This window comes from Enhydra lutris, unplaced genomic scaffold (assembly GCF_002288905.1).
Source record: "Enhydra lutris kenyoni isolate GAN:26980312 unplaced genomic scaffold, ASM228890v2 scaffoldscaffold4, whole genome shotgun sequence".
Lineage (NCBI taxonomy): Eukaryota > Metazoa > Chordata > Mammalia > Carnivora > Mustelidae > Enhydra > Enhydra lutris.
This window is the reverse complement of record NW_019154088.1, coordinates 60251061-60276381: the sequence shown is the minus strand read 5'-3', so window position 1 is coordinate 60276381 and position 25321 is coordinate 60251061. Positions and strand designations below refer to the sequence as shown.

The following is a 25321-nucleotide window of genomic DNA, read 5'->3' as shown; positions in this document are numbered from 1 at the left end:
TAGCACTTCCTTACCCATTATCAAGCACAAATAAATGAGTTTCAGCACCCATGTAATGAAATTCTTGGATTCTTGAAAACAGGAAAAGGAGGAAGGAAGGAAGCACCTTGGGTTTTTGATACACTGATCTCTAAAGGGTCCGAGCATTTCAGCCCCTTGGTCAAAGCTCCACCATCATTTGGGTAAAAAAGGGCTGGCCCCTTCTTTAAACAGATCTCATTTCCAGGGAAGGCACCATGGGGTTGTGGCTGGTTCTATTGAATCCTGACACGCCCCAGAATAAATGTCATTGCTTTCTGTCCAATGCATCATTGAAACTTCAGTTACATTTGACTGAACAGTCCTTGAAATCGGGAAAGTGTTTTAATTTGCTGCCAATAAAGAGTAAGGAGAGTTTTTCCCCCTGAAACTTTGCCCAGAGGCCCAGTATGAACGGATTGCCATTTTAATTTTATATGTGAGACTTACAGAGGCAGCAGCAGTAATATTCCTCTTTGTGGAAGTCTTATTTCGAGGCCTGCCATTGACGTCTTCCATGGGACACCAGCACTCCTCTTCTTTATGATAGAGTGCGTCTGCCTCAAGGATAGGGCTGTCTTTCCCGCCCTTGAGTCCCACCTGCCCCCAGAGCCTAGCACCTCACAGTTATACAGTAAACACTGGCTGAATGAATGAGTAAGTGTTTAAGTGTCTGAGTTCCTAACACTGAAATAGCAGTGCGATAGGAAGGAATCTGACGCTGTGAGCCTCGGGAGCCGCCAGAATTATATCCTGGAGGCCACACTGGCTGGGCTCCTCTTTTCGTTGTTGTTAAATCAGATATTTAATAATTTAAAAAGCCAGCCCTGCCACAGTTGGGGCTCAGCCGAGCAGACATTTTGGGCTGCTCCCAGGGTACTGATCTCGCTCCTGGCCGGGCTGTTCTGAGTCTGCCCTTGCTGTGCCTGAACCTCACACGCCCTCCCTGGGGTTCCTCTGTGGCCGTAGGCCCAGCCCCACTGCCGGGCCAGCAGCTCCTGCACCACAGTGCCTGCAACCTCTTGCCACAAACTGTTCACTGAAGCCAGCAGAACAAGAGTTCACCCCTCCTCCCCTCTTCTCTCCCTTTGTTTCTCTTTTCTGCCACTCTCCTCACTCTCTTTACCTTCTACCCCTTCCCTACTCTTTCTGCCATCCCAGCTCCTCCCCTCTCTCTAGCATGGTGTTCAAACTGGACAGATTACCAGCATCTAATTTACAGAGATGATAAGAGGTACCTCCCCTGAGCTGGTACAGCATGGGCGAGAAGCCTGGTTTGGGCTGACCACTGGTTTAGAGTGGGGGTGTCACATCCGCTTCTCAGGTCTGAAGATGAAGATCCCCTGCCTGCGATTCTGGGGGTGAGAGATCCCGCATAACGCGATGGATAGCCGCCAACGCATGCCTCCCTTATCCCTGACCTCGTGTGGATCACACATTCCCCTTGCCTTGCCTGTCATTCTTCTCTGCCTGCCAGGAGCTCTTGGAGGGCAGACAGTTGGTTTTACTTTTATGAATTATCAGGCCAAGCCCAAGCCTGCCACCAGCAGGAGCTGAATAAATGTGTAGTCGACTACAGTATGGCTCTGGAGCACCTACTGTATACCAGGCTCTGGGCCTTAGGGATATAGAAGTGAACCAGACAAGATTTCGCTGGGCTGGAGATACCTGTACTCTTGAAGGAGAGATGGGCTTTCAACTCCTATGAATGCAAAGCAAGTCATAAATAAGAAAGGAGTATTCAAGGGTGAAGGCACACACAGGGAGGCCTAACCTAGCCAAGGGGTCAGGAAAAGCTATTTGGAGAAGCACTACCTCTACAGGACAAATAGGAGTTGGTTAGAGGGGGTGGAGGAGGGGAAGGGCAAGAGGGACCGTTCTAGGCAGAGGGAATGTTGGTTGGATGAGTAGGTGGGTGAACCTGGCATTGAATTCTGAGCTTGCCAGTACAACGGGACAGCATTCTGCCAGGCACAGGAAACAGGTGGCTGAATTAGGGGTGCATACCACAATGCATAGAATGCGGTGGTGGAAGTTATCTCTTCATTGCCTCCTCATGGCACACAGACCCATGTCTCCCAAGGCTACACTCTGATCACAAACATTCCTAGGAAGGGGGTGGAATAGACACTTCAGCCCGCCCTGCCAAGGATCGGGGGACCCTGGAATTAAGAGACAACCTTCAGCCCCGTGTCACTTTGCACATTGACACTGCCAACCCCGGGCACCTCACCCAAGTCTCTTCTCCCCACTCAGACGAGCGGGAAGTTGTTCAGAAGAAGACCTTCACGAAATGGGTGAACTCGAACCTGGCCCGCGTACCCTGCCGCATCACCGACCTCTACAAGGACCTGCGGGACGGGCGCATGCTCATCAAGCTGCTGGAGGTGCTCTCTGGAGAGATGCTGGTAAAGCCCCTCTGCCCGAGCCCCGTGGCAGGTGCTGTGCCTCCTCTTTAGAAAAGATGTGGTCTGGGGATGTTTCCAGCTCTCCCGGCCTTCCAGGGTTTCATTACTTACTGATGTGAGATGTCCGTGTGGCTCACTGAGTTCTCTGACCTATTCTCGGAATGTATCGCCTCTGGGCCATTGCCACATCATCATGCTTCTCCTGGAAGCCTTACAAAGCTCTTGATTCCTCCGCTGGGGACTTAGGCCCCTGTGGCTGGCCTGCAGTGGACCCACCTCAGTGTCCTTGTGTGGGCCGAGAGAGATTCTGTTACCCAGCTGGAGAAATAGGCATCCTTCTTAGAACCAGAGAAGAGCATGGAAGATAATTTCCTGTGTGTTCTATCACCCTTATGAGTGGAAATGTAGTATAGGCCCTCTCCATTGTGACCCACCTGGCAGTGATGTTGCCTCTGAGGGAGAACCAGATTAACGTTCAAGTTTTCCTCAGTCACTTCCATCGTAACCTCGGGTCTATCAGTCAGGACCTTCTTTTCCTTGTTTCCGCCTAAGTATAAAATGATACCTGTACCTGATCCTCAGGGTTTGAATGAAAAGGTACTACATATTCCCATTGTTTTTTTAACTCCAGGCTCCTGCCTCTTGCCCTGTGTCAAAAGGCCACTTAGAAAGAGTTACCACTGGGAACCCTTTACATGTCGTGGTTACTCTTGATGGTCCCCTCGAGTTTTGGCTGGAGCCATTTGGGGGTGGGGAGGGAATAGGTTGGATGGTGGGATGGCCTCTGTTACCAATCACCAAACAAAAAGCCACTCTTACCACCAGCAGTTAATAGGTCTTAGAACTGTGCCTGGCATATAGCAAGTGCTCAATTAACTATTTGATGTGTCAGCGCTTTTGAATGGCATTTATTACCCCTCAGAAGTCTTTGTTCAGACCTAGGAATAGTACCGATGCAGCCTAATTACAGAGCTTTGGGTGCTAAAGGAAGGGGGAGTGTCTGAACTTTGCAGGAAGGATGGAGCTGAAAAGCATCAAGGACTGAACGTGAGAGTTAGAGACTGGCTAGGAGGGTGGAGGAGGGGATGCTGATGATGGGAGTTGGTCCAGGCTGCATCCACCTCTGGGGCAACTGTGAGGTCCCTCCATGCCCATGGGGCCAATGCCATCCCTCAGCCAAAGCCCACGAAGGGGAAGATGCGCATCCACTGCCTGGAGAATGTGGACAAGGCCCTACAGTTCCTCAAGGAGCAGCGTGTACACCTGGAGAACATGGGCTCCCATGACATTGTGGATGGCAACCACCGCCTGGTCCTGGGCCTCATCTGGACCATCATCCTTCGCTTCCAGGTAGGTTCTTGGGGGAGCAGAGAGAGTGGGGGAGACTCTCTTGGCCAGGGCTTAGGAACCTTATAAAATGGTGAATGAAGTGTGAGTGTTTGTGCATGTTCTGGGAGGCTAGAAACTTGTCCTGTGGGGCAGTGTTTATAGGAAGAAGTGACCATCGTCTGCACTGACTAATCGCTGAAGCTTGGGGTGAGCTGTTCAGTCAACAGTGTAGTCTTTTGAGGGAGAAGATAGAAACCAGTAGCTGGGGTGAGGTCTGGCTGGGAGATCTGATTTTGTCCCTTTCCCTCAACATGTGTAGGTTTTTTAGAATTGTTTGATTCAGAATTTACAAAAACAATATAGAAGATCTAGATTGTTTTTCAATCAGAAACTTTTCTCTTCCCACCCTGAAATTCAAGGTCTGTTATTTGTAAGGAAATTTAGAAAGTGTAAGGGAAGGAAAGCAAGGCCTTCCACCTGCTGGCTTGGGGACAGGAAGAATCTAGTCCTGAGGGTCGGGAGGACAAGGGGGGATAAAGATAGCACGCAACTCACAGACTGAAGATCTCATCCGAGGGGCCCTGGGTTTCCAGTTGTGGATGTGTATGGTTAGACAGTAGTGACCGCGGAACTGAGGAGAATGAAAAGGAAAGAGGAGATACTAATCAAAACCCAATACCTTTCAGTTTTCACATTGTCCCTTACAGAACATTGTGCCTCAGAGGAGGATTTGGGGCATCTTGTTTATTCTCAGTATCCCATTAGTTATCCAGTTAGAGCGGTCTCCTCTGACATGACGAGGACATCCCTGGCCCATTACAGCCAACTAAGGTGGGGAAACAGGCCATGGGGACCCAGGGTTGGCAAGGCAGATGGAGAGCTAAGAAGGAAGAAAGAGGGAGGGAGCTTCCTAGGGAGAACAGGAAGGCACAGATCCAGATGCAACTCTCATTTCTCCCTCACTCGTTCCTGCACCCCTAGATTCAGGACATTGTTGTGCAAACTCAGGAAGGTCGTGAGACACGCTCGGCCAAGGATGCATTGCTGTTGTGGTGTCAGATGAAGACAGCAGGGTAAGCCCTGGGCACCAGTTCACTACTCCATTCCCCACCGTCCTCCTGCTTCCCCCAAGGACCGCCATAGCCAAGGGACACACATACCATCATCCAGAACTATAGCAGCTTCAGTGTGGCAGATGCAAAATGTATCCTGACCTGATTCTTGAAGACCTGGAATTCAGGATTCCTTCCCAGAGTTGCCTGGGTCAGACCGTGGTGTCCGTTGGGTGTGTCAGTGTCTTGGGCCCACCTTACGGAGGAACCTCTTCGTGTAGCTTAACTGCTCTCTGTTGTTGAAGGGGCCCAAGAAGGGATGGATCCATTTCTCTCCCGTGTATGGGTCCCTCAGTTCCGACACTTTCAAGGACCCCAAAATAGTCTGTCTCTTAGGTCTTAATGTTTCTCTTGGATACAGCTACCCCCAGGTCAATGTCACCAACTTCACCTCCAGCTGGAAGGACGGCCTGGCCTTTAATGCCCTGATACACAAGCACCGGTAAGAGGGAGGGGAGGGCTGAAGGCCGAACCCCTGGGCTGCTCGGATACAGCGCACACCGCATGTAGGTCCCTCCAAGCCTTCTCTCACTGTCGGCTTCCCTGCCTCCCTGAAACCCCAGGCATGCCCTGTGCCCCTTCCCCCACGTTCAGGTGCTCACAGCTGTCCCTCCCTTGCTTCTGTCTCCTCCTTCCACTTCTGCCCAGCTGTCTGTCCAGTGTCTTTGCTTCGTGCTGGGGCTGCCCAGTAGGTGGGGGATGCTGCGGCCACCGCCTTTTAGCAGTCTGGCCTTGTCCCCAGGCCTGACCTGATTGACTTTGATAAGCTGAAGGACTCGAACGCACGGCACAACCTGGAGCACGCCTTCAAGGTGGCTGAGCGCCAGCTGGGCATCATCCCGCTCCTGGACCCCGAAGGTGAGCGGCACCTGCTCCAGCCCTCTGCTGCTGGGAGGGAGGCAGTGTTCCTGCCAGAGGGAGCCCCGGGCTGCAGGGATACTGGGAGGAGTCTGGGCCCGGCGCAGGGCCAGCCATGGACACAGCGAGGGGCTGGTAGCTGGGCCAGCACCCTGCTCCGGGCCGGCTCTTCAGATCCATGGTGGTTCCTGACCCTCACCTGGCCCAGCCAGGGGCCCATTTGTCATTTGTCATCTGTGGATCCTCCTTCTTCACTCTTTCCACTCCGTTTGTGGTCCTAATATGGAGTTCATCCTCTGGCGAAAATCACAATCACACTTTCATTCTCAACCTCTGGTTGTCGCTTGGTACCTGGAGTTGAATTTCCTACTGGAGGAACAGGGAGCTGAACCCTCTGAGCCCAACATTTCCAGCTTCCAGCTGGGTCCTGAGCATGCACCCTTTCCTCTTGCAGATGTCTTCACAGAAAACCCCGATGAGAAATCCATCATTACCTACGTGGTGGCGTTTTACCACTACTTCTCCAAGATGAAGGTGCTTGCGGTAGAGGGCAAGCGCGTTGGCAAGGTACAGAGCTGATCCGCAGGGTGTCACCTTGGTTCCCTGTTTGCCACACTGTTATGCTCCCTTCCTGTCCCGAGAGCTCTGTGCCTGCGCTCCAGCTGCAGGGAAGGGAGACAGATCAATCCCCACCACCTTCCTCTGAAGCCAAGCACTGCCACGTTAATGGCTCCCAAGCTAAATTCCAAGGCAAGCTGCTGGTCTGTCCTGAAAAATATCCTGGGCTAGAGCTCTGATCCCCTCTTCCCCATCTCCTGAACATTTCCACAGGACACAGTGGGCTTCTACATATTAGTCTGTTGTGGTTCTGGGCCTCTTCACTCATGGTGTATCGGGAACCCAACCCACTGTACAGACCCTCTTGCCAGATTCCCTTCCCCTGCCAGTCCACAGCACGCCAAGGGTAGAGACCATTTCTCATTCACCCTTGTGTGCCTGGTGTTTAGCAGAGGCAGTGCCTAGAAGCCTTGGATTCCTAATAATGCATTTTTTTTTTTTTTTTCCTAATAATGCATTTTAAAATGAACAAAACCCCAGCCTTCCTCGTGGCTGATGTCCTGGCCCAGCAAACTTACCAGTCTTTTGTAGGGATGGGGGAGGGGTGGAGCCGCCCATGAACCCCAGCGGAGCTAGCTCCCTGCTAATCTTGCCAGTCCCCTCCTCCTGCCTTAGCAGTATTTTTGAGCTCAGGGAATAAACCCAACCTGGGACACTCTGGCCCCACCAGTGGCCTCATTGGTGTCATTGATCTTCTGATAAGGATCAGTAATAAAGTGATTCCGTAGGTCATTGACCATGCCATTGAGACGGAGAAGATGATTGAAAAGTATAGTGGGCTGGCCACAGAGCTGCTCACGTGGATTGAGCAGACCATCGCCGTCCTGAACAGCCGCAAGTTTGCCAACTCCCTGACGGGCGTCCAACAACAGCTACAGGCTTTCAGCACCTACCGCACCGTGGAGAAGCCCCCTAAGTAAGGGCCTGGGCTCTGGGAGGCTGGGCATCCATGGCTAGGAGCCTGACTGCCAAAGGCAGAGCCAGGCTCTGGGCCTTGAGCAGTATATCCGGAGGTATAACCTAGAAACGAGAAAGCGTCACATTTGTCATCTCCTTCATCCCCCTCTTGCTCTCCTGCTCCCAAGCCATCAGCCTGGAGGAAAGGGGCATTGATGAGTAACCAGAGAAAGTACTAGAAAGTTTCTCTCTGAGAAACTCAGAAGCACTGAGCTGTGCTTTGTTATCTGGTAATGACCTCTGTAACCACAGCCCCAGGACTCTCTGTAGGGGTCTTGCTGATGACCAGGCACATCCTGTTTCTCTCCAATCTGTCACTGCTCATCAACAGAGCATGTGGGGACCTCTCAGGACCTCTGCTTCACCCCAGTGAGACCCAGTGAGGGGTCACGTGTACATATGTCTGCACAACCACACCCATGCATGTGCATGCGTGCACAGACACACCCATAGGCACGAGCACATGGGGACATACAAACAGAGGGGACATTCCAGCTCACTTGCCCTTAGCTTGTCCAGCTTTTCTGAAGCTTTTCTCTAGCTCATTGGTGGTACCCTTGGCCCTGTTCCTTCCCCTCACCTCCCACACTTCATTTATGACTCTCCAACAGGGAAAGGTGAGACACGGAGTCTAAAATGTACTATAAGCAAGTAACCGATTTCTGGCCTGACACTAACCCACTTTTAAAGTCCTAAATTCAGTACAGATAACCTCCCCTGGGCTTCTTTCAGGCCGCACACCACAGGGGTGCTACCTTTTGGCCGAGTAGATGGTGCTCTGGGCCCCAGCCCTCTTGAAATGACTGTGAGTGGTCAGTTCTGTTAGGCTGGCCTCAGGGTGGGGACCTGGTCAACAGCCCATCTTTGACTGCTATGTGGGAGGTGCAGAAGTAGGCAGATACTGGCTTCCATGCAGAAATGTAAAAGCATGCCATTCCATTGAGCTGAGCCTTAAGACATTCACCCTGCTGTCGGTTCTCATCTACACCTGCTATCGGCCTGGAGTGCAGCCTCTCCTCTCCCCTCAGAAGCAGCAGGCCTTTAGGACTTGTCCGGATGGCTGCTCATTAGTACTCAGGTGAAAGTTGCTTTCAAGACAGTATGTTCTTACGTGGCTAATGTTCCTTCTAAGGTTTTATTGGCTTGCTCAGTTAAAAAAAAAAACAACTAAAGAGCTAGTCAGAAGTCTTCATCATTACAGAACAGGGAAGAGCTTTCTCTGTGTTGCTTGGTAAAACTCTTGGTGTCTGCAGGAATTACTAGAATCCTCTAGTTAGCCATTCCCCTGGGGAAGCAGATGATAAGCAAACACTGTGGAGGCTCTTATGTTTTTTCTGGTTTGTATTTTAAAGACTCAGCCCCTAGTAGATCACAGTTGGTAAGTATGATAGATGTTTTAACAGGTAAATTAACCTATATATCCTCTTTATTTTTTGTTTTTAAAGAAAATATGTTTCACTAAGTTCCAAGATATGCCAGGGTTCCATGTTGACTAGCAAAAAATTTGGCAATGGGGACCTCGACACTAATCTCCCTCCCTCTGTTTTCTCGACAGGTTCCAGGAGAAGGGGAATCTGGAAGTCCTACTTTTTACCATCCAGTCCCGGATGAGAGCCAACAATCAGAAAGTGTATACCCCTCACGATGGGAAACTAGTGTCGGACATCAACCGGGTACAGCTGTGTTTTCCATTATACATTGCCAGCAGGGTAGCTGAGTTTCTGACAAGGGTGCAGGGAATGGTTACTGGACAGGGTTAAACCAAGACACTTTCTGTTGGTGTTATTAACTATACACATGCTGGCTATTTGGGGGTACTCTCTGAACCTAGTTCTGAGAGGTCCAACACCACGCACTGTCATTAGCTCAGCCCCCCGCTCAGATGCCAAGAGTCCATTTTTGGAGCTAGTTTTATAGCTTAGTCTCTATAGATTCCTGAGTTTCTCTGACTATAGAATGAATATTACCTGCTTATGACAGAAGGGAAACACCTTCGATATTTCGGGGATTTGCACCACTTGGACGTTCTAACACAGTGAAAGTAGCCATGAGTCAGTGAGAATGTACTGAACACCCACAGAGGCAAGTAACGTTATATCAAGCCAGCAGTCTAAGGCAGGTTTAGGGGAGGAGGGAACTGGGAAGTCAGGACCAGTGCTCCCCAAATCTTTGGCAGCCAAACGATTTGCTGAACTTCAGGCTCTGCCTGGATTCCTGAAATCACTCAGTGTTGGGTAAAAGAGATGGAACCCCCAAATCCAGGTGTGCCCCTGTGCCCCAAGAATTCTCATCTATCCCCCACACAGGCCTGGGAAAGCCTGGAGGAGGCTGAGTATCAGCGGGAGCTGGCCCTGAGGAATGAGCTCATTCGGCAAGAGAAGCTGGAGCAGGTGGCCCGGCGCTTTGACCGGAAGGCTGCCATGAGGGAGACGTGGCTCAATGAAAACCAGCGCCTGGTGGCTCAGGTAGTGGGAGACACACAGGCATGGCAGGCGATGGAAGCTTTCCAGAGCCCCCAGCGGTCAGCGGGGTTGGAAACCCAGCTTGCCTCTCGGTGGCAGCCAGACAAGCCCCGCCACAGGCCTTGCAGCCCTGGGTAGATCCAGATTCACGCTTGAGGAAGAACCCTCCACGGACTCTGGCCCTGAGGGCCAGGTCAGATTCCACTAGCTGAAAATTGACCCCGGGGATGTGTGCCATAAGAGCGTCTGTTGCTTCCCACTTAAGAGTCTGGACCCAGGGGCACCTGGTGGCTCAGTGGGTTAAAGCCTCTGCCTTCGGCTCAGGTCATGATCTCGGGGTCCTGGGATCGAGCCCCGCATCGGGCTCTCTGCTCAGCAGGGAGCCTGCTTCCCTTCCTCTCTCTCTGCCTGCCTCTCTTCCTACTTGTGATCTCTGTCTGTCAGATAAATAAATAAAATCTTAAAAAAAAAAAATGTTCTTTAAGAGTCTGGACCCAAATGTCCAGGCAGGGCAAAGCCAGTGTTGTGAGAGAACTGGAGAGTGCGTGCCTCATTGATCACGTGGGGGCGAACCATGTGCTTACAGCTGCGGGGCTCCTGAGTGAGCAGTGGCTCCTTCCTGCCCAGAATCAGGCAGGTCCCTCCCAGGCAGGGTGGCGAGCGCCAGCAGGCCGCCAAAGTGCTCTGTGAGTGACTCACACACAGCATTCCCGCACGCATGGCACAGTGAATAAAATTATGAGCTGCTTTTCAAGGTTCCTGTAAGACATGTAGTCTTTGGAACTTGGCTCTGACAAGATCAGCTGAAAAAGGCAGCACAGAATGAGCTCCTCGGCAATGGGTTTTCCCTTCAAGCCACTGTTCAGACGGAGCCCACCATTTCTCTGTGTTTAAGGGGACCAGCCGAGGGGGGCCCGAGTAAGTTGCCTGCTTTTCTCCCCGTGGGCCAGGATAACTTTGGGTATGACCTGGCAGCCGTGGAGGCCGCCAAGAAGAAGCACGAGGCCATCGAGACGGACACGGCTGCTTACGAGGAGCGGGTGAAGGCCCTGGAGGACCTGGCCCAGGAGCTGGAGAAGGAGAATTACCACGACCAGAAGCGCATCACGGCCCGCAAGGACAACATCCTGCGCCTGTGGAGCTACCTGCAGGAGCTGTTGCGGTCCCGGCGCCAGAGGCTCGAGGCCACCCTGGCCTTGCAGAAGCTCTTCCAGGACATGCTGCACAGCATTGACTGGATGGACGAGATCAAGGTGCGCCCCGGAGGCTGCCCATCCCCACGTTCCGGTGCCCCTGAGCCCACCTCCATGCCGGGGGGAGGGGGTGTCCTGCAGTTAGCGCTGCTTCCTTAGATGCCTCCCAGCCAAGCATGACCCTGAGCCAGCATGGAGAAACTGAGGCACTGCGGTGCCTGGCTGCCTCCACCTAGCAACTGCTTGGCTCCCTCTGCTCCAGACAAGTCACCAGCCCGGGTCCACAGTATTTCAGGTGATCGAGACATCTTAGGTTCATGGTAGCACAGGTGCCAACCTACAGGACCTAGAAATGATAGACCAGAATCAGGAGTCCAGAGAATCAGGCTCTGAGTGATCACGGTTTGAGTCTGGTTCGAATCCGGACCTCCCAGCCTAGGGGCAACCAGGAAGTCTGAATCTCCTCTCCCTCCACCACAGCGGGTCTCTCCGAGGATGCCCAGCAGACCGACCACGGAGCTTTCTTAAAATACACATGCTCAGGCCCCAAACCTTGAGACAGATGCAGGAGATCAAGTGTGAGGCTTGAGCTTCTGAAAAACGTTCCATGCCTGGTTTGAAAGGCACTCCCAGTAGGAAGTCCTGTTCTGTAGCTTCCACGCTGAGTGGCAACCATTTCCAGCCGCATCTGACTCCCAGGCCCAAGTACCATGGACACTCCTTTTGGAGGCGTCTCTTCTCCTAGCAGGTATGTGTCTTCACCTCTCCTCATCCCCTCTACCTGGTCTGTCCTCTTTGCCAGGCTCACCTCTTGTCTGCCGAGTTCGGGAAACACTTGTTGGAAGTCGAGGACTTGCTACAGAAGCACAAGTTGATGGAGGCTGACATCGCCATCCAAGGGGACAAAGTGAGGGCCATCACCGCAGCCACACTGCAGTTTGCCGAGGAGAAAGGTGAGGCCGTAGCTGACTCTCCATCCCCTGGCTCAGCGTTCTAGCACCCGAGCTTGGATAAGTCTCCTAGCTTTAGAATTCTGCTTCTTCCATCAGCTAATGGTGCAAGAAAGAGGCTTGAAGGAAAGCAGAATTCTCTAGGGAGCAGGCAGCTGCTTGGATAATCTGATCAGAAGGCCTTTAGAAGCACCAACAAGGCATCATCTGCCTTTCATTCACTCTGCTAGTTCAAGATACAACAGAGACAATCTAGGTTTCTAGCCTCAAGTCTTTTTTTTTTATTTAAATAAAGTTTTATTTAAGTAATCTCTACACTCAACGCAGGGTTCAAACTCATGAGATCAGGAGTCCTACACTCTTCCCACTGAGCCAGCCAGGCACCCCTCTAGCTTTGGGTCTTAAATAAAAGAAGTTGTTGCCTTCTTGAAGAGTCATCTTGAAATTTGGGCCTTTTTATTTTGTTTTATTTTATTTTATTTAATCTTGTTAAATTAATAAGATTAATTTATTTGAGAGAGAGAGGAGGGACAGAGGGAGAGGGGAAGAGTTTTAAGCAGACTTTGTGTAGCGCTCAGAGCCCAACATGGGGCTCAATCTCATGACCTTGTGCTGAAATCAAGATTCAGATGCTTAACCGACTGTACCCCCAAGGTTCCCGTGTGTCTGGGCCCTTTAAAAAAAAAAAAAAATTCTTGTTGTGCATTTCTACTGAGAGCAGACCCAACTTACTCGTGAAGTGTTAGTGGGAACTAATTATAAAGAACCTGGCCTGCCGTCTGAGCAATTGCCCCCCCCCACATGTAATCCCACAGCCCCGTGAGACGGCAGGTTCTAGATCATGTGGTTCTAGCCTAATTCTTTGCCCGCAAGCAAAGCCCTGACTTCTTTTGTCTTCCCTTCTCTCATACCTCCCAGGATACCAGCCTTGTGACCCCCAGGTTATCCAGGACCGTGTCAGCCACCTGGAGCAGTGCTTTGAGGAGCTGAGCAACATGGCAGCTGGGCGGAAGGCCCAGCTGCAGCAGTCTAAGCGGCTCTGGAAGTTCTTCTGGGAGATGGATGAGGCGGAGAGCTGGATCAAGGAGAAGGAGCAGATCTACTCTTCCCTGGACTATGGCAAGGACCTGACGAGTGTGCTCATCTTACAGCGTAAGCACAAGGCCTTCGAGGATGAGCTCCGCGGGCTAGACGCCCACCTGAAGCAGATCTTCCAGGAGGCAGAGGGCATGGTCGCACGGAAGCAGTTTGGGCACCCACAGATTGAGGCCCGAATCAAGGAGGTGTCTGCCCAGTGGGACCAGCTGAAGGAGCTGGCTGCCTTTCGCAAGAAGAACCTCCAGGATGCCGAGAACTTCTTCCAGTTCCAGGGGGACGCTGACGACCTGAAGGCCTGGCTACAGGACGCCCACCGGCTGCTCTCAGGCGAAGACGTGGGGCAGGATGAGGGGGCCACGCGGGCCCTGGGGAAGAAGCACAAGGACTTCCTGGAGGAGCTGGAGGAGAGCCGCGGGGTGATGGAGCATCTGGAACAGCAGGCCCAGGGCTTCCCCCAAGAGTTTCGGGATTCCCCAGATGTGACCAACCGGCTGCAGGCCCTCCGGGAGCTCTACCAGCAGGTGGTGGCCCAGGCAGACCTGCGTCGGCAGAGGCTGCAGGATGCCCTGGACCTGTACACGGTGTTTGGGGAGACAGATGCCTGTGAGCTGTGGATGGGGGAGAAGGAGAAGTGGCTCGCCCAGATGGAGATCCCAGACACACTGGAGGACCTGGAGGTCGCACGGCACAGGTCAGAGCCTGACTTTCTCTTCCTCACCTCCCTCCACTATGGCCTGCACTCCACCCCCCACCCCCCGCCTAGGGTGGGAACCACCTGTAGATCAGCAAGGTTCTCTTTGAGAGGTGATGGGATGCCCTTTAGGCTGAGGCTATGCACCAGAGTCATGGGTTTTAATCAGCCTCTGTGGCTTTGGGTCCTTTACCCTGTGGGGCCTTCCTTAAAATAAAGGGGGTCTTTCTAGACAAGGTATTGAATTCCTTTTCAGCCACAGCAGTCTTTGTTCAAATGAATTGTAGACAGAACCCCTGACATAGAGCACAGAGGAAAACAGAACTGTTGAGTGCAGGGGGAGGTGAGCAGTCAGAACCCCACCAGCTCTAGCTTTCCATGGCAGTTCCTCAGCCATAGAACCCCAAAGGACCCCAGGGACCAGTTTCCAAAGCACCAGGCTGCAAGGCCACTCTCCTTTCCAGTACTCTCATTGTTTCTGTGCTCGGGCATGGGGGAGCACGCCTCCTGTCCACGTGGCCCTCCTAAGCGCAGAATCCGAGAGGTAAGGAGCATGAGAGGCCGCTCCCTAGAGCATGCTGAGGTGGGCCCAGGTTGGCGGAGGGAAGGGTCCACTTTCAGAACTACATTCCTGCCCCCAGCCATGCCCCCTTCTCCTAGGACAGAGCACCTGGCTGGGGAGGGGCTCCTTCAGGGCAAGGTGCCAAGGCATGGAATTAGGGCCCAAGGACAGCAGCTGTGGCCCTGGAGGTATGGCAGGTGTTCTCTGAGGTGATCAGCAGCCCCCCATACACACCTCTTCATTCCCCTCTGCCTTTCCATTGAGCTAGTGGCCTATGGAGTAAGCAACCAGCATTTTACTAGCCTGGTCCAAGAAATCCTAAACCATGAAACTGAACCCATGAACCAGAAAATAGGGTATGTCAGCATATCTTTTTCCTTTCTGCCCCCTTACCCCGTCAAATGTGTTCTGGAGATGGAAGGAGAAAGCAAGAGCTCCACATTCCAGAGACCGGGCAGTAGGCAAAGTGCCCATGCTTCCTCCCTAGTCATCTTCTTTGTCCATATCAGGTTTGACATCCTGGACCAGGAGATGAAGACCTTGATGACGCAGATTGATGGCGTGAACCTCGCTGCCAACAGCCTGGTAGACAGCGGCCACCCTCGCAGTGGGGAAGTGAAGCAGTACCAGGACCACCTGAACGACAGGTGGGGCGTGGGTAGGGCTGGGGCTGAGGGCGCCTTCTCTCAGCAACCGACTGGGGGGTGACCCCGATGTCAGGATGCCTGCCATGCACTGCCATTTTGTCCCCTCCAAGCTCTTGTCTTTCTCAGCCCCAGTCTCCTTCTGACTCTGGAGCAGTAGCAACAAGGGGGAGGCCCTGCACAGTGAATGCGGTGAATGCCGCAGGGGCTGGGCACGTATCCTGGGGGATGGAGGGGCCATTCTGAGTGCACGCGTTGTTATAATCAGGCCATATGCTACTCATGCCACATTTCCCCAGACATTCCTAGGCCAGGAAAATTGCTTTCTGAGAGCTCTTAAGTACTGTCCATAAAAGAAAGCTCCAGCCTGTGCCAGAATGCAGCATCAATAATGAGGATGGCTTGAATGAAGAGGAGAATTAGCAGGAAGCCTTGAGCACACTTTGTGGCTGGAACAAAAAAAACAGGCCCTGAGGAGCCTTTGGAGATGGGGTGCTTTTGGTCTGAGGTGTAATTGCCGTGAGTTCCTCAAGGATCTCTGAGGATAGCACATGACAGCCTCTGTTCCTGTTTGTTACCCAGGGCCCCGCACACACAATACCACGTGTTCACCAGCTCCTCATTGTCCCAGCCCCTTTCCCCACACTTGTATCTGAGCCTTGCTCTGCCCGAAGCGATCTGGGAGGTGGAGTTAGGAAAAGACCCAGTTGTGTGGGGAAATAAAATAAAAGGAGGTCAGCACAGTAGAGAACCTCTGTAATCTGAGGTTTATGTAGAAGGGGAAGATGCTCCTTTGTTCTTTGGGCTTAGAGGTTTTTTGCGGGGAGGGGGTTTGTTGTGTGTGTGAATGTGTATGTGTGTGAGTGTGCAAGACAGGCAGGAAGAACTTGTCAGCTGTATATGTGTTGTCTTAATGAGCTATAGTCAGAGAATGATCTTTACGGATCCCTAAGCTTTGTGCCATGCAAAGTGAAATACATCAGGGCACTTGCTATCCTTAGGTGAGAGAGAACTGGGGACATGAAATGATAAGATGGTTTTCTTGAGAGCTGAAACATACCTGAGGAGTCATCGAGTCCGGCCGAATATCCCCAGACCACTGTGTCTCACACAAACACGTCCAGGGGTGGGGATCACCCCTTCACCATGCAGCCCATCCCATTCAGAGGCAACTCCTTCGGGTTAAAAGGTTTGACCTCCTATTGAACGGAAATCTCCCTTCTTGCAATTTGTACACCTTGGTTCTGTCCCTGCCCTTTAGAGAGATCAAAACTGATTCTAATTCTTCTTCCATGTGATAGCTCTTCAAATACTTTTTGGAACAACGGTCATTCTTCATCTTTGCCCGCAGTCCTGCCTCCGAGCCTCCACTGTTCTCTGCCCTAGAGCACATTCTCCTCCAACTCTCTGCTCCAGATCCGGCCCCTCCTTTTTTTTTTTTTTTTTAAAGATTTTATTTATTTATTTGACAGAGAGAGATCACCAGTAGGCAGAGAGGCAGGCAGAGAGAGAGAGGAGGAAGCAGGCTCCCTGCTGAGCAGAGAGCCAGATGTGGGGCTCGATCCTAGGACCCTGGGATCATGACCTGAGCCGAAAGCAGAGGCTTTAACCCACTGAGCCACCCAGGCGCCCCCCGGCCCCTCCTTTGGGCCAGTTCAGGTTCCTCTTTTTCCCTGTGTCCAAGATGAAAAAAAACTGTCTTTCCCTCTTCTGTACTGGTTTAGAGCTTTACATTCTACCTTGTATTATAATTACTTTTATCCTGAAGTATTTTCCTTCTGGACTATAAGCAAGTAAAAGCAGTATCTTTATTGCCCACAGTGCTTTGAGCACCAGGTACATAATTGAGCTTTCCTCTGTTTGGTATATTCTTTTCCCGGATAGCCACATGACTTACTCCCTTACATTATTCAGATCTCAGCTCCCATGTCAGCTTATTGAAGCGGACTTCACTGACCCAATTGAAAACACCACTACCTCCTTCCCCCCCAGCCCCTGTGCCTCTATCTCGTTACCTCTCTTTATTTTTTCATGGTGTTTGTCACCACTTGGATGAATCATGGACTTATTTATTTGTCCCTTCCCACTCAAATAAGAACAAGCACTTTGCTTTGTTCGTTGCTACCTCCCTAGAGCCTAGAAGAGTGCCTGGCACAAGGCACAGGACAGTTGCCTGATAAATGCTTAGTGAATGAGTGAACAGGGACAAAACTGAAATATCTTCAGCCAAGCTTGGCACATAGGAGTCATTCATACACTGACTGAAGAAGTGATCGCCTTCTGCCGTGTGCACTCCAGTTGACCAATATATATATATATATATATATATTTTTTTTTTTAAGTAATCTTGGGCCCAGGACCAAACCTGAGGTTCTGAGTTGGCCTGGCCAGGGCTGACTGGAGTGGTTCTGTCAACTTGTTTTGTCTGGGACACAGTGCAGCAGGGAGAACCATACGTAATTCCCAGCCCATGCTCTCTGTGGTCTCTGCTGGTGGCTGCAGTGAGTCCACACCAGGAAAAACCTAGAAAATCACCATGAGGCTTCTTGCACGGAGGCACAGAATTCTCCAGAACCAAAGGACTTCTCTGTCTAGGATGGAAGCTGCGAAATCTCTGGGCTCTTGCTCTTCTCTCTCCTGGTATTCCCAGGTCTCCCCTGCCTGTCTCCTACTTCTCTTCGCAGACCTGTCTAGCAGCTGTTGCCACACCTTGGGAGGACCCACAGTACACTCTCCCCAAGCCATTTGCCTAGTCCCTCAGCTTCCTTCCCCCCGGTGCTGGGGGTACAGAGAAGGGTGAGATAGGCAGGGCCCCATCCTTAAGTAGGTCACTACGGTGGCAGTGCTAGAGAGGTGCTCACTGAAATCCCACTCAGATGGCTGCCACGAGACCTGCCCCCATCCCCCTTGTCACCCTCACAGCTCTCTTAACCCTCTCTGCCTGGTGTGTGCTTTATACACAGCATTCTATACTACAGTTATTTTGTAAGCTTGTGTTAATTTTTCTCTAAATCACACACTCCAGGAGGCAAAGTCTGGCCAGGACTATATCCTCCCAACAGCTAACATAATGCTTACACCTTGTGGGTGTTCAGGAAAGATGGGCTCAGCAAATAAGCAGTCAGCACACTCCCATGTGCTTACATGTGGACATATTACATGTCACTCAGAGTGAATCCAAGGAAAGGGTCCCTGGTGGTCTTGGGCCAGGGCAATGCACAGCTCTTTAGAAGAGGGTGATCGGGAGCTCTGGCCAACCCCAGACCCCAGGGAATGTGCCAGACCTTTGCATAGTTCCCGTTTCCATGCCAACCCTGCGTCTGAAGGTCAAGGTTATGCTATCCATTTCAGTTATAACCCCAGCTTCTCCCTTCCCTCTTCCCCCTCCTCCTTCATAAGGCCTGTTTTCTTTTAGAGCCAAGGTGACTTTTTTAGGCCTTGGGTACTTTGAACACGGTCTTGGGCATTTGTATGGTTCCTCTAGCGGGAACCTATGGGTTCCTATGGGGTCCTATGCCCTGAAATTGTCCTTAAGTTGATAAATGTAAGCTTTCTAATTATTTTCAGCATTTCAAAAAATTGGGGGAAGTTCTATGTTTGCCCAAAAATTCAACTACCTACAGAGCCAAGCTAAGAGTCCTTTTCATTCCTTTACTTATGGTTGGAATCACATCACTGCTTGCCCCCGCTGATGGGAAGATCTGATTGACAGTTTATATTGTCTTGGGGAAAATTGGATAAATGAGTTTTACTCATCACATTGTGTTGGGTAGATGATTTTTTCAGGGTACAAGATCTATGGGGAGAGACTCCGGTGGGAATCTGGGTAAGGAGGCCCTGTGGGAAATGTTAAAGAGGGTGTCTCATTATCATATCTCACTGATATGAGATATTTGAGTAACAAGACAGAGGATCTAAGGTAAAGGGAGGGAAAAATGGAACAAGACAAAACCAGAGAGGGAGACAAGCCATAAGAGACTCTTAATCTCAGGAAACAAACTAAGAGTTGCTAGGGGGAGGGGAGGGAGGGAGTTGCTGGGGTGGCTGGGGGATGGACACTGGGGAGGGTATGTGCTATGATGAGTGCTGTGAATTGTGTAAGACTGATGATTCATAGCTTGTACCCCTGAAGCAAATAATACATTATATGTTAATTAAAAAAAAAAAAGAAAAGGCAAAAGAAAGAGGGTGTCTGTGTGTCCCCCTTTGTAGGTGGCAGGCATTCCAGACCATAGTGTCAGACCGGCGGAAGGCAGTGAACTCAGCCCTCCGGGTGCGAAACTACTGCGTGGATTGTGAGGAGACCAGCAAGTGGATGGAGGACAAGATGCAGGTGGTGCGGTCCATGAAGGACCTGGCAGGCATCATTGCCATCCAGCGGAAGCTGTCAGGGCTGGAGCGCGACGTGGCCGCCATCCGGGATCGTGTGAGTGCCCTGAAGCAGGAGTCGCAGCAGCTGATGGCCTCACACCCCGAGCAAGGAGAGGACATCGGCCAGTGGCAGGCATGTGTGGAGACGCTGTGGCAGCAACTACAGGAAGCCCTAAAAGAGCAGGAAGCCTCACTGGGGGAAGCCAGCAAGCTCCAGACCTTCCTGCAGAATCTGGATGACTTCCAGGCCTGGCTGTCCATGGCCCAGAAATCTGTGGCCTCCGAGGACATGCCTGAGTCTTTCCCAGAGGCCGAGCAGCTCCTACAGCAGCACGTGGCCATCAAAGACGACATTGACAGGCACCAAGAGAGCTTCCAGAAGGTCAAGGAGTCCGGGGAGAATGTGATCCGTGATCAGACAGACCCAGAGTACCTGCTCCTGCGCCAGAGGCTGGAGGGCCTGGATGCTGGCTGGGATGCCCTGTGCCGCATGTGGGAGAGCCGCAACCACTCCCTCGCCCAGTGCCTCGGCTTCCAGGAGTTCCAGAGAGATGCCAAGCAAGCTGAAGCCATCCTCAGCAATCAGGTAGGGAGAAGTATTCAGGGCTGGTGGGGGGAGGGGTGGTATCTCTCAGGGCAAGAGCCCTGGTGAGTCTATGAATGTCCTCAGAGACCAAATCCTACTTTTTTTACATTTAAATTTTAGTTAGTTAACATACAGTTGCAATATTTTTTTCAGGAGTAGAATTCAGTGATTTGTCACTTACATACGACACCCAGTGCTCAACACAAGTGCTCTCTTTAACCCCATCACCCAGCGAGCCCATCCCCCTTCCCCCTCCTTCTCTCAACCCTCAGCTTGTTCTTAACAGTAAGAATCTCTTATGGCTTGTTTCCCTCTCTCCTTTTTTTCTTTTCCCCCTTCCCATATGTTCATCTCTTTCTTAAATTCCACATATGAGTGAGATCATATGATATTTGTCTTTCTCTGACTGATTTTGCTTAGCATAATACCCTCAAGATCCATCCACGTTGTTATAAATGGCTAGAAATCATTGTTCCTCATGGCTGAGTAATATTCCATTACACACACCCACACACACACACCACATCTTCTTGATCCATTCCTCAGTCAGTGGACATCTGGACTCTTTCCATAGTTTGGCTGTTGTAGACGTTGCTGCTATAAACATACATTGGGTGCGTGGACCCCTTTAGATCTGTATTTTTGTATCCTTTGGGTAAATACCCAGGAGTGCAATTTCTGGGTCGTAGGGCAGCTCTATTTTTAACTTTTGAGGAACCTCCATACTGTTTTCCAGAGTGGCTGCACCAGTTTGCATTCCCACCAATGGTGCAAGAAGGTCCCCTTTTCTCCTTAAATTCTAGATTCCGAGGACCCTCTCTAGCCATGAACTGGGGGAAATCCTCTTTGTTCCTTATCACATGCCTTTTCCAGCCCTGCTTCCTAAACTGTGCCCTGTTCTTGGGTCAGCTAGAGGCTGGAGAGGTGAATTTTCCCCTGAGCCATTACCCTTCCATGTGGCTTCAGGCACACTGTTCACTGGATGCCCCTGAGGTGGGGGTGGGGGCAAGGCCTAGGGCGCTGCCTCTTCCTTGCACAACTCTAGGGAGCACTGTTCATGCTGAAGCCTAGACGGCTGCACAGGGTGCTTCTGCCTGGCACGTGCCCTCACTGCCTTCCCAGCATGTGTCCATGCCTTGTCTGGAAACTTGCTTCAACAGGAATATACTCTGGCTCACTTGGAGCCCCCAGACTCCCTTGAAGCTGCAGAGGTTGGAATCCGGAAGTTTGAGGACTTCTTGGTATCTATGGAGAACAACCAGGATAAGGTCTTGAGTCCTGTGGACTCTGGAAACAAGCTCGTAGCTGAAGAAAACCTCTACTCAGACAAGATTCTGGAGAAGGTGCAGCTGATCGAAGACAGGTACTCTCCGCCCCCAAGGTCACGGGGCCAGAACCAGGTAGGGCAGGTGATGTTGTGCAAGGTCCCCGGGCTCAGCACTGTGGTGACAACAGCTTCTGGCTTCCCTTCCAGGCACAGGAAAAACAAGGAGAAGGCTGAGGAGGCTTCCGTCATTCTGAAGGACAACTTGGAGCTCCAGCACTTCCTCCAGAACTGCCAGGAGGTGAGGCTCCAGCAAGGCGGGCCACCTTGCAGGAGATTCCCTGCTAGGACCAAAGTGCCCTAGAGGTAGAACAGTCATGGGTGCTGGGGGGATACCCGGCTGGCTCAGTCCAAAGAGCAGGATCAGTTGATCTTAGGGTCATGGGTTTGAGCCCCATATTGGGGTGTACAGATTACTAAAAAAAAATGAACTTGAAAGAAAAAAGAGAGAAATTGAGAGTCTAGAATTTCATAAAGGGAGCTCTGCAGTCATCCTCTAGAATCTTGGGTTCTATAATTTTTTCCCCAAATCTACAAATTTTAATTTGCCTAGTCCAGGGCAGGGTTTCTCAAAGAGTGGCCTGAGGGCTATCTCTACGGAAGTCCCCTGGGACCCTGGTCAAGGCCGGCTTCAAGGACATGCCACCTGTGCATTCATCTAGGGCCTGTGCTCAGAAGGGCCTCATGCTTGCTTTAATGCTCTGTGGTTGCCATCTTAAAATTCTTTTTTTTTTTTTTTTAGATTTTATCTATTTATTTGATAGATGGCAAGAACAGGGGAGCAGCAGGCAAAGGGCAAGGGAGAGAAGCAGACTGCCCTCTGAGCAGGAAGCCTGATGCAGCACTCGATCCCAGGACCCCGTAATCATAACCTGAGCTAAAGGCAGATGCTTAGTGACTGAGCCACCCCGGGGCCCCTGCCATATTGAAATTCTTAATAACTTTGAGCATTCCCATTTTGCACTGGGCCCTGCAAATTATGGAGCCACTCCTGGCACTTGTTAAATGCAAAGTCCTGGGCCCCGCTCAGGCCCAGATGAATCAAAACCTCAAGGGATGAGAGAGACAGTAGTGTTTTCAACAAGTCTCCTTGTTGAGAGCTGACTCAGAAGGTCCTTGCTCAGCCTGGGGTGAGCTGTGCAAGGAGTGTTTTTAACCTGCACTCCTGGAGTACACATGGAGTCCCTCCACGAGTGGTACTTCTGTGTGGAATGGTGCTTTCTCTGACTTCTTTCTCTCTCCCGTCCTCATACCCCTCTCCTCTCAGCCCAGACAACTTTGTTTTCATCCGCCTCTGCCCTTGGCACCAGCCAGGCTTGGTCTGCTGCCAGGACATCTTGGAAACATCGGATGCTCATCAGAGTTCTTCCTCATTGCTAATTACAAGATCTGCCCTTGGCTTCTTCCTCAGATAACATTTTCTCTGTGTTTATTAGTGATTTCTCACCCTACTGCCAAGGGGTGGACTTATCTGTCCATTCAGTAAGCATTCACTGAGTTCCTTCAGTGGGCCAGACCCTGTCCTAGGTCCTGGAAAAATGGCAAGAGGCATAACTATCCCTGGTGTCACCTACGTACACTCAACTGGGGAAGACGCTCAGGTACCACTATTTTAGCCCTGAGACAACACAGGTTAAGTTGCTTGTGCTCAGAGTCAGGGACCGAGCGTTTTAGAGAGTAGTACTCTGCTGTGTTCATACTTCCTCTCCTGGGCTGCCTTCTGTAGTCAGAGGTGAACAGCAGGTCCTGCCCTGAGCCCCTGGCCAAAGAGGTCCACTCAAAGACTGTTGGACTCCCTCCTTCTGTCCACAGCTCACTCTCTGGATCAATGACAAGCTGCTAACATCTCAAGATGTCTCCTATGATGATGCGAGAAACCTGCAAAACAAGTGGGCAAAGCACCAGGCCTTTATGGCAGACCTGGCTTCCCACCAGGGGTGGCTGGATAGCATTGATGCGGTAAGTGAAATGAGTGGAGCGTGCTGGGGGCTCTCTTCCCAAATGTGCGTGCCTGAGTGGGGCTTCACGCAGCGCGTGGACACCGTCTGAAGCTTACTGGACAATATAGAACCTGGAAGTGGAATACTTCTCTAAAGAGCAGTCCAACCTTCAGAGCTCCTGCCACGTCCAGTCCTGTTAGGCCTGGTCAGAATCGGTGTGTCCTCCCTGGCACCTGAGTCTGGGGACAGTCCAGACACTGAGGAGACCTGGGTGCGTGCCTCAGCCTCTGGTGCCGGGATACCAGCTCTCTCCGTGTGCTTCCATTATCCTCACCAGAGCCCCAGCACTGTCCTGCCCAAGGGCAGGGGGACGTGGGAGATGAGCAGAGTGGTCCAGGGGACCATGGAACCTCATCGTTTGGACGGGCAAGACCACCAGGGAGTGGTCATTCACACCCCTCATAGATGGGGGACACTAAGGATGACCCTCTTATAATAAGCCCGCTCCAGGGCCCATGTTAAATGTAGCTGGCATTCCATCCGGGCGTCCCTCACCTTCGCTCCCCACTGCTGTGGCTGTCCAGGAAGAAGCAGGTGTAGGGTCCACACAGGGCAGCAGCCATAGTGGTCGAAGGTGCAGACTCTGAGCCAGACTGTCCGGATACTCAACCTCCCTGAGCCTGTCTCTCCATCTAGAAAATGAGGGTAAGCGCAGTACCTGCGCAAGGGAATTGTGAACACTAAAGCGCTTAACGTGCATAGTACTCGGCGTTTATGAGGTACTCAGTAAATATTGGCTGTTACTAGCAACATGCGTTCCTAGGCCCAAATCGCATTACACTGTACCCACCTGAAAGGGTACATTTATGCAGGTGAAAACCCAGTAAGACAAACCCAGTAACTAAAAGATACCACCGAAGACTAGTGCACAGCTGCTGGGAAGACCGTTGAGAGCATAGAGTCCTTTCCATGCTGGCTGGACCTGAGTGGATCTTGTTTCTTTTTTTTCTTTTAATTAAAAAATAATTTAGCATCAGCTGATCCTGGTCAGCAACAACTCCCCATACTACAGTCTTCCGGAGTCCCTAGCCCCAGACATACCCCTCCCTGTCACATCTTCTCCTGCAAATAACTCTGGGGGTGCAGAGTCAGCGGAGCCTTAGCTGCATTCTAGGCACATTCTTTGCCTCCCTGACCTCCCCCTCAGTTAACCCCTGGCAACTACAACCCTTAGAGGACCACTCCAAGGCTGCTGGGCCTCAGAGGGTGAGCCCTCCTGCTTCCCCATGCAGGAAGGAAAGCAGCTGATGGAGGAGAAGACCCAGTATACAGCACGGGTGGCCCAGAGGCTGGAAGACTTGCACCGGCTCTGGGATGAGCTTCAGGCCACCACACAGGAGAGGGCCCAGCATCTCTCAGCTGCCAGGAGCTCCTACCTGCGCTCACAGACCCACGCCGACCTCAACAAGTGGATCAGTGCTATGGAGGACCAGCTGCGGTCTGATGACCCCGGCAAGGACCTGACCAGTGTCAACCGGATGTTGGCAAAGCTGAAGGCACGTGAGTGGGTTGTAGACTGGGGATGTCAGAATAGGAGATCTTGGGGAGGGAATCTGAAACCTGAAAGTGAGGACTCCTGTTCCTCTTAGCGGGGCTTGAGCAAAACTGTCTCCTGATTGATAACCCATCTCCTATCCCTTTGCAGTGGGTAAGACAGGGATCCTGGGTTTTAAAAAATGCACAGGAAGTATAGGACAGGCACCTGTGGGAAGGCTGAGTGGGGGCATCCAGAGAGACTTCCTGGGGGAGGCCCGACCTTTAAGGATGGATAGAATATGGATGATGAAGCAGACGCAGGGCTACACAGGGGCCAAGGCTGTTAACGACACTGTCCTCTTGTGTCCCAGCGTGTGGAGGACCAAGTGAACGTGCGGAAGGAGGAGCTGGGGGAGCTGCTTGCCCAGGTGCCCTCGCTGGGAGAGGAGGCAGGAGACACAGACATGAGCATCGAGAGGCGGTTCCTGGACCTCCTAGAGCCCCTGGAGAGGAGGAAGAAGCAGCTGGAATCATCCCGAGCCAAGCTGCAGATCACCAGGGACTTAGAAGATGAGACAGTGAGTTGGCCGCAGACCTCACCCCCAGGGGCCGAGCAGGCAGCTGCCGTCAGGATAGCTGGCTGCTGCCCAGGGCGGTTCTTAGC

The 25321-nt window shown here is 51.7% G+C and overlaps 1 protein-coding gene across 1 annotated transcript in view; it reads left to right on the top strand.

The window, feature by feature from the left end:
* The window catches only part of LOC111161312 (spectrin beta, erythrocytic), a 65641-nt gene that overhangs the window by 15871 nt on the left and 24449 nt on the right, over positions 1–25321 (top strand). Inside the window, exons 2-20 of the mRNA XM_022524907.1 lie at positions 2275–2426; positions 3603–3776; positions 4737–4828; positions 5229–5309; positions 5610–5725; positions 6180–6292; positions 7072–7259; positions 8856–8973; positions 9607–9765; positions 10713–11015; positions 11758–11908; positions 12824–13694; positions 14766–14903; positions 19113–19857; positions 21018–21220; positions 21332–21422; positions 22994–23140; positions 24414–24677; positions 25029–25235. Coding sequence (XP_022380615.1) covers positions 2275–2426; positions 3603–3776; positions 4737–4828; positions 5229–5309; positions 5610–5725; positions 6180–6292; positions 7072–7259; positions 8856–8973; positions 9607–9765; positions 10713–11015; positions 11758–11908; positions 12824–13694; positions 14766–14903; positions 19113–19857; positions 21018–21220; positions 21332–21422; positions 22994–23140; positions 24414–24677; positions 25029–25235 — 4313 coding nt within the window. The remainder of the gene's footprint in view (positions 1–2274; positions 2427–3602; positions 3777–4736; positions 4829–5228; positions 5310–5609; positions 5726–6179; positions 6293–7071; positions 7260–8855; positions 8974–9606; positions 9766–10712; positions 11016–11757; positions 11909–12823; positions 13695–14765; positions 14904–19112; positions 19858–21017; positions 21221–21331; positions 21423–22993; positions 23141–24413; positions 24678–25028; positions 25236–25321) is intronic.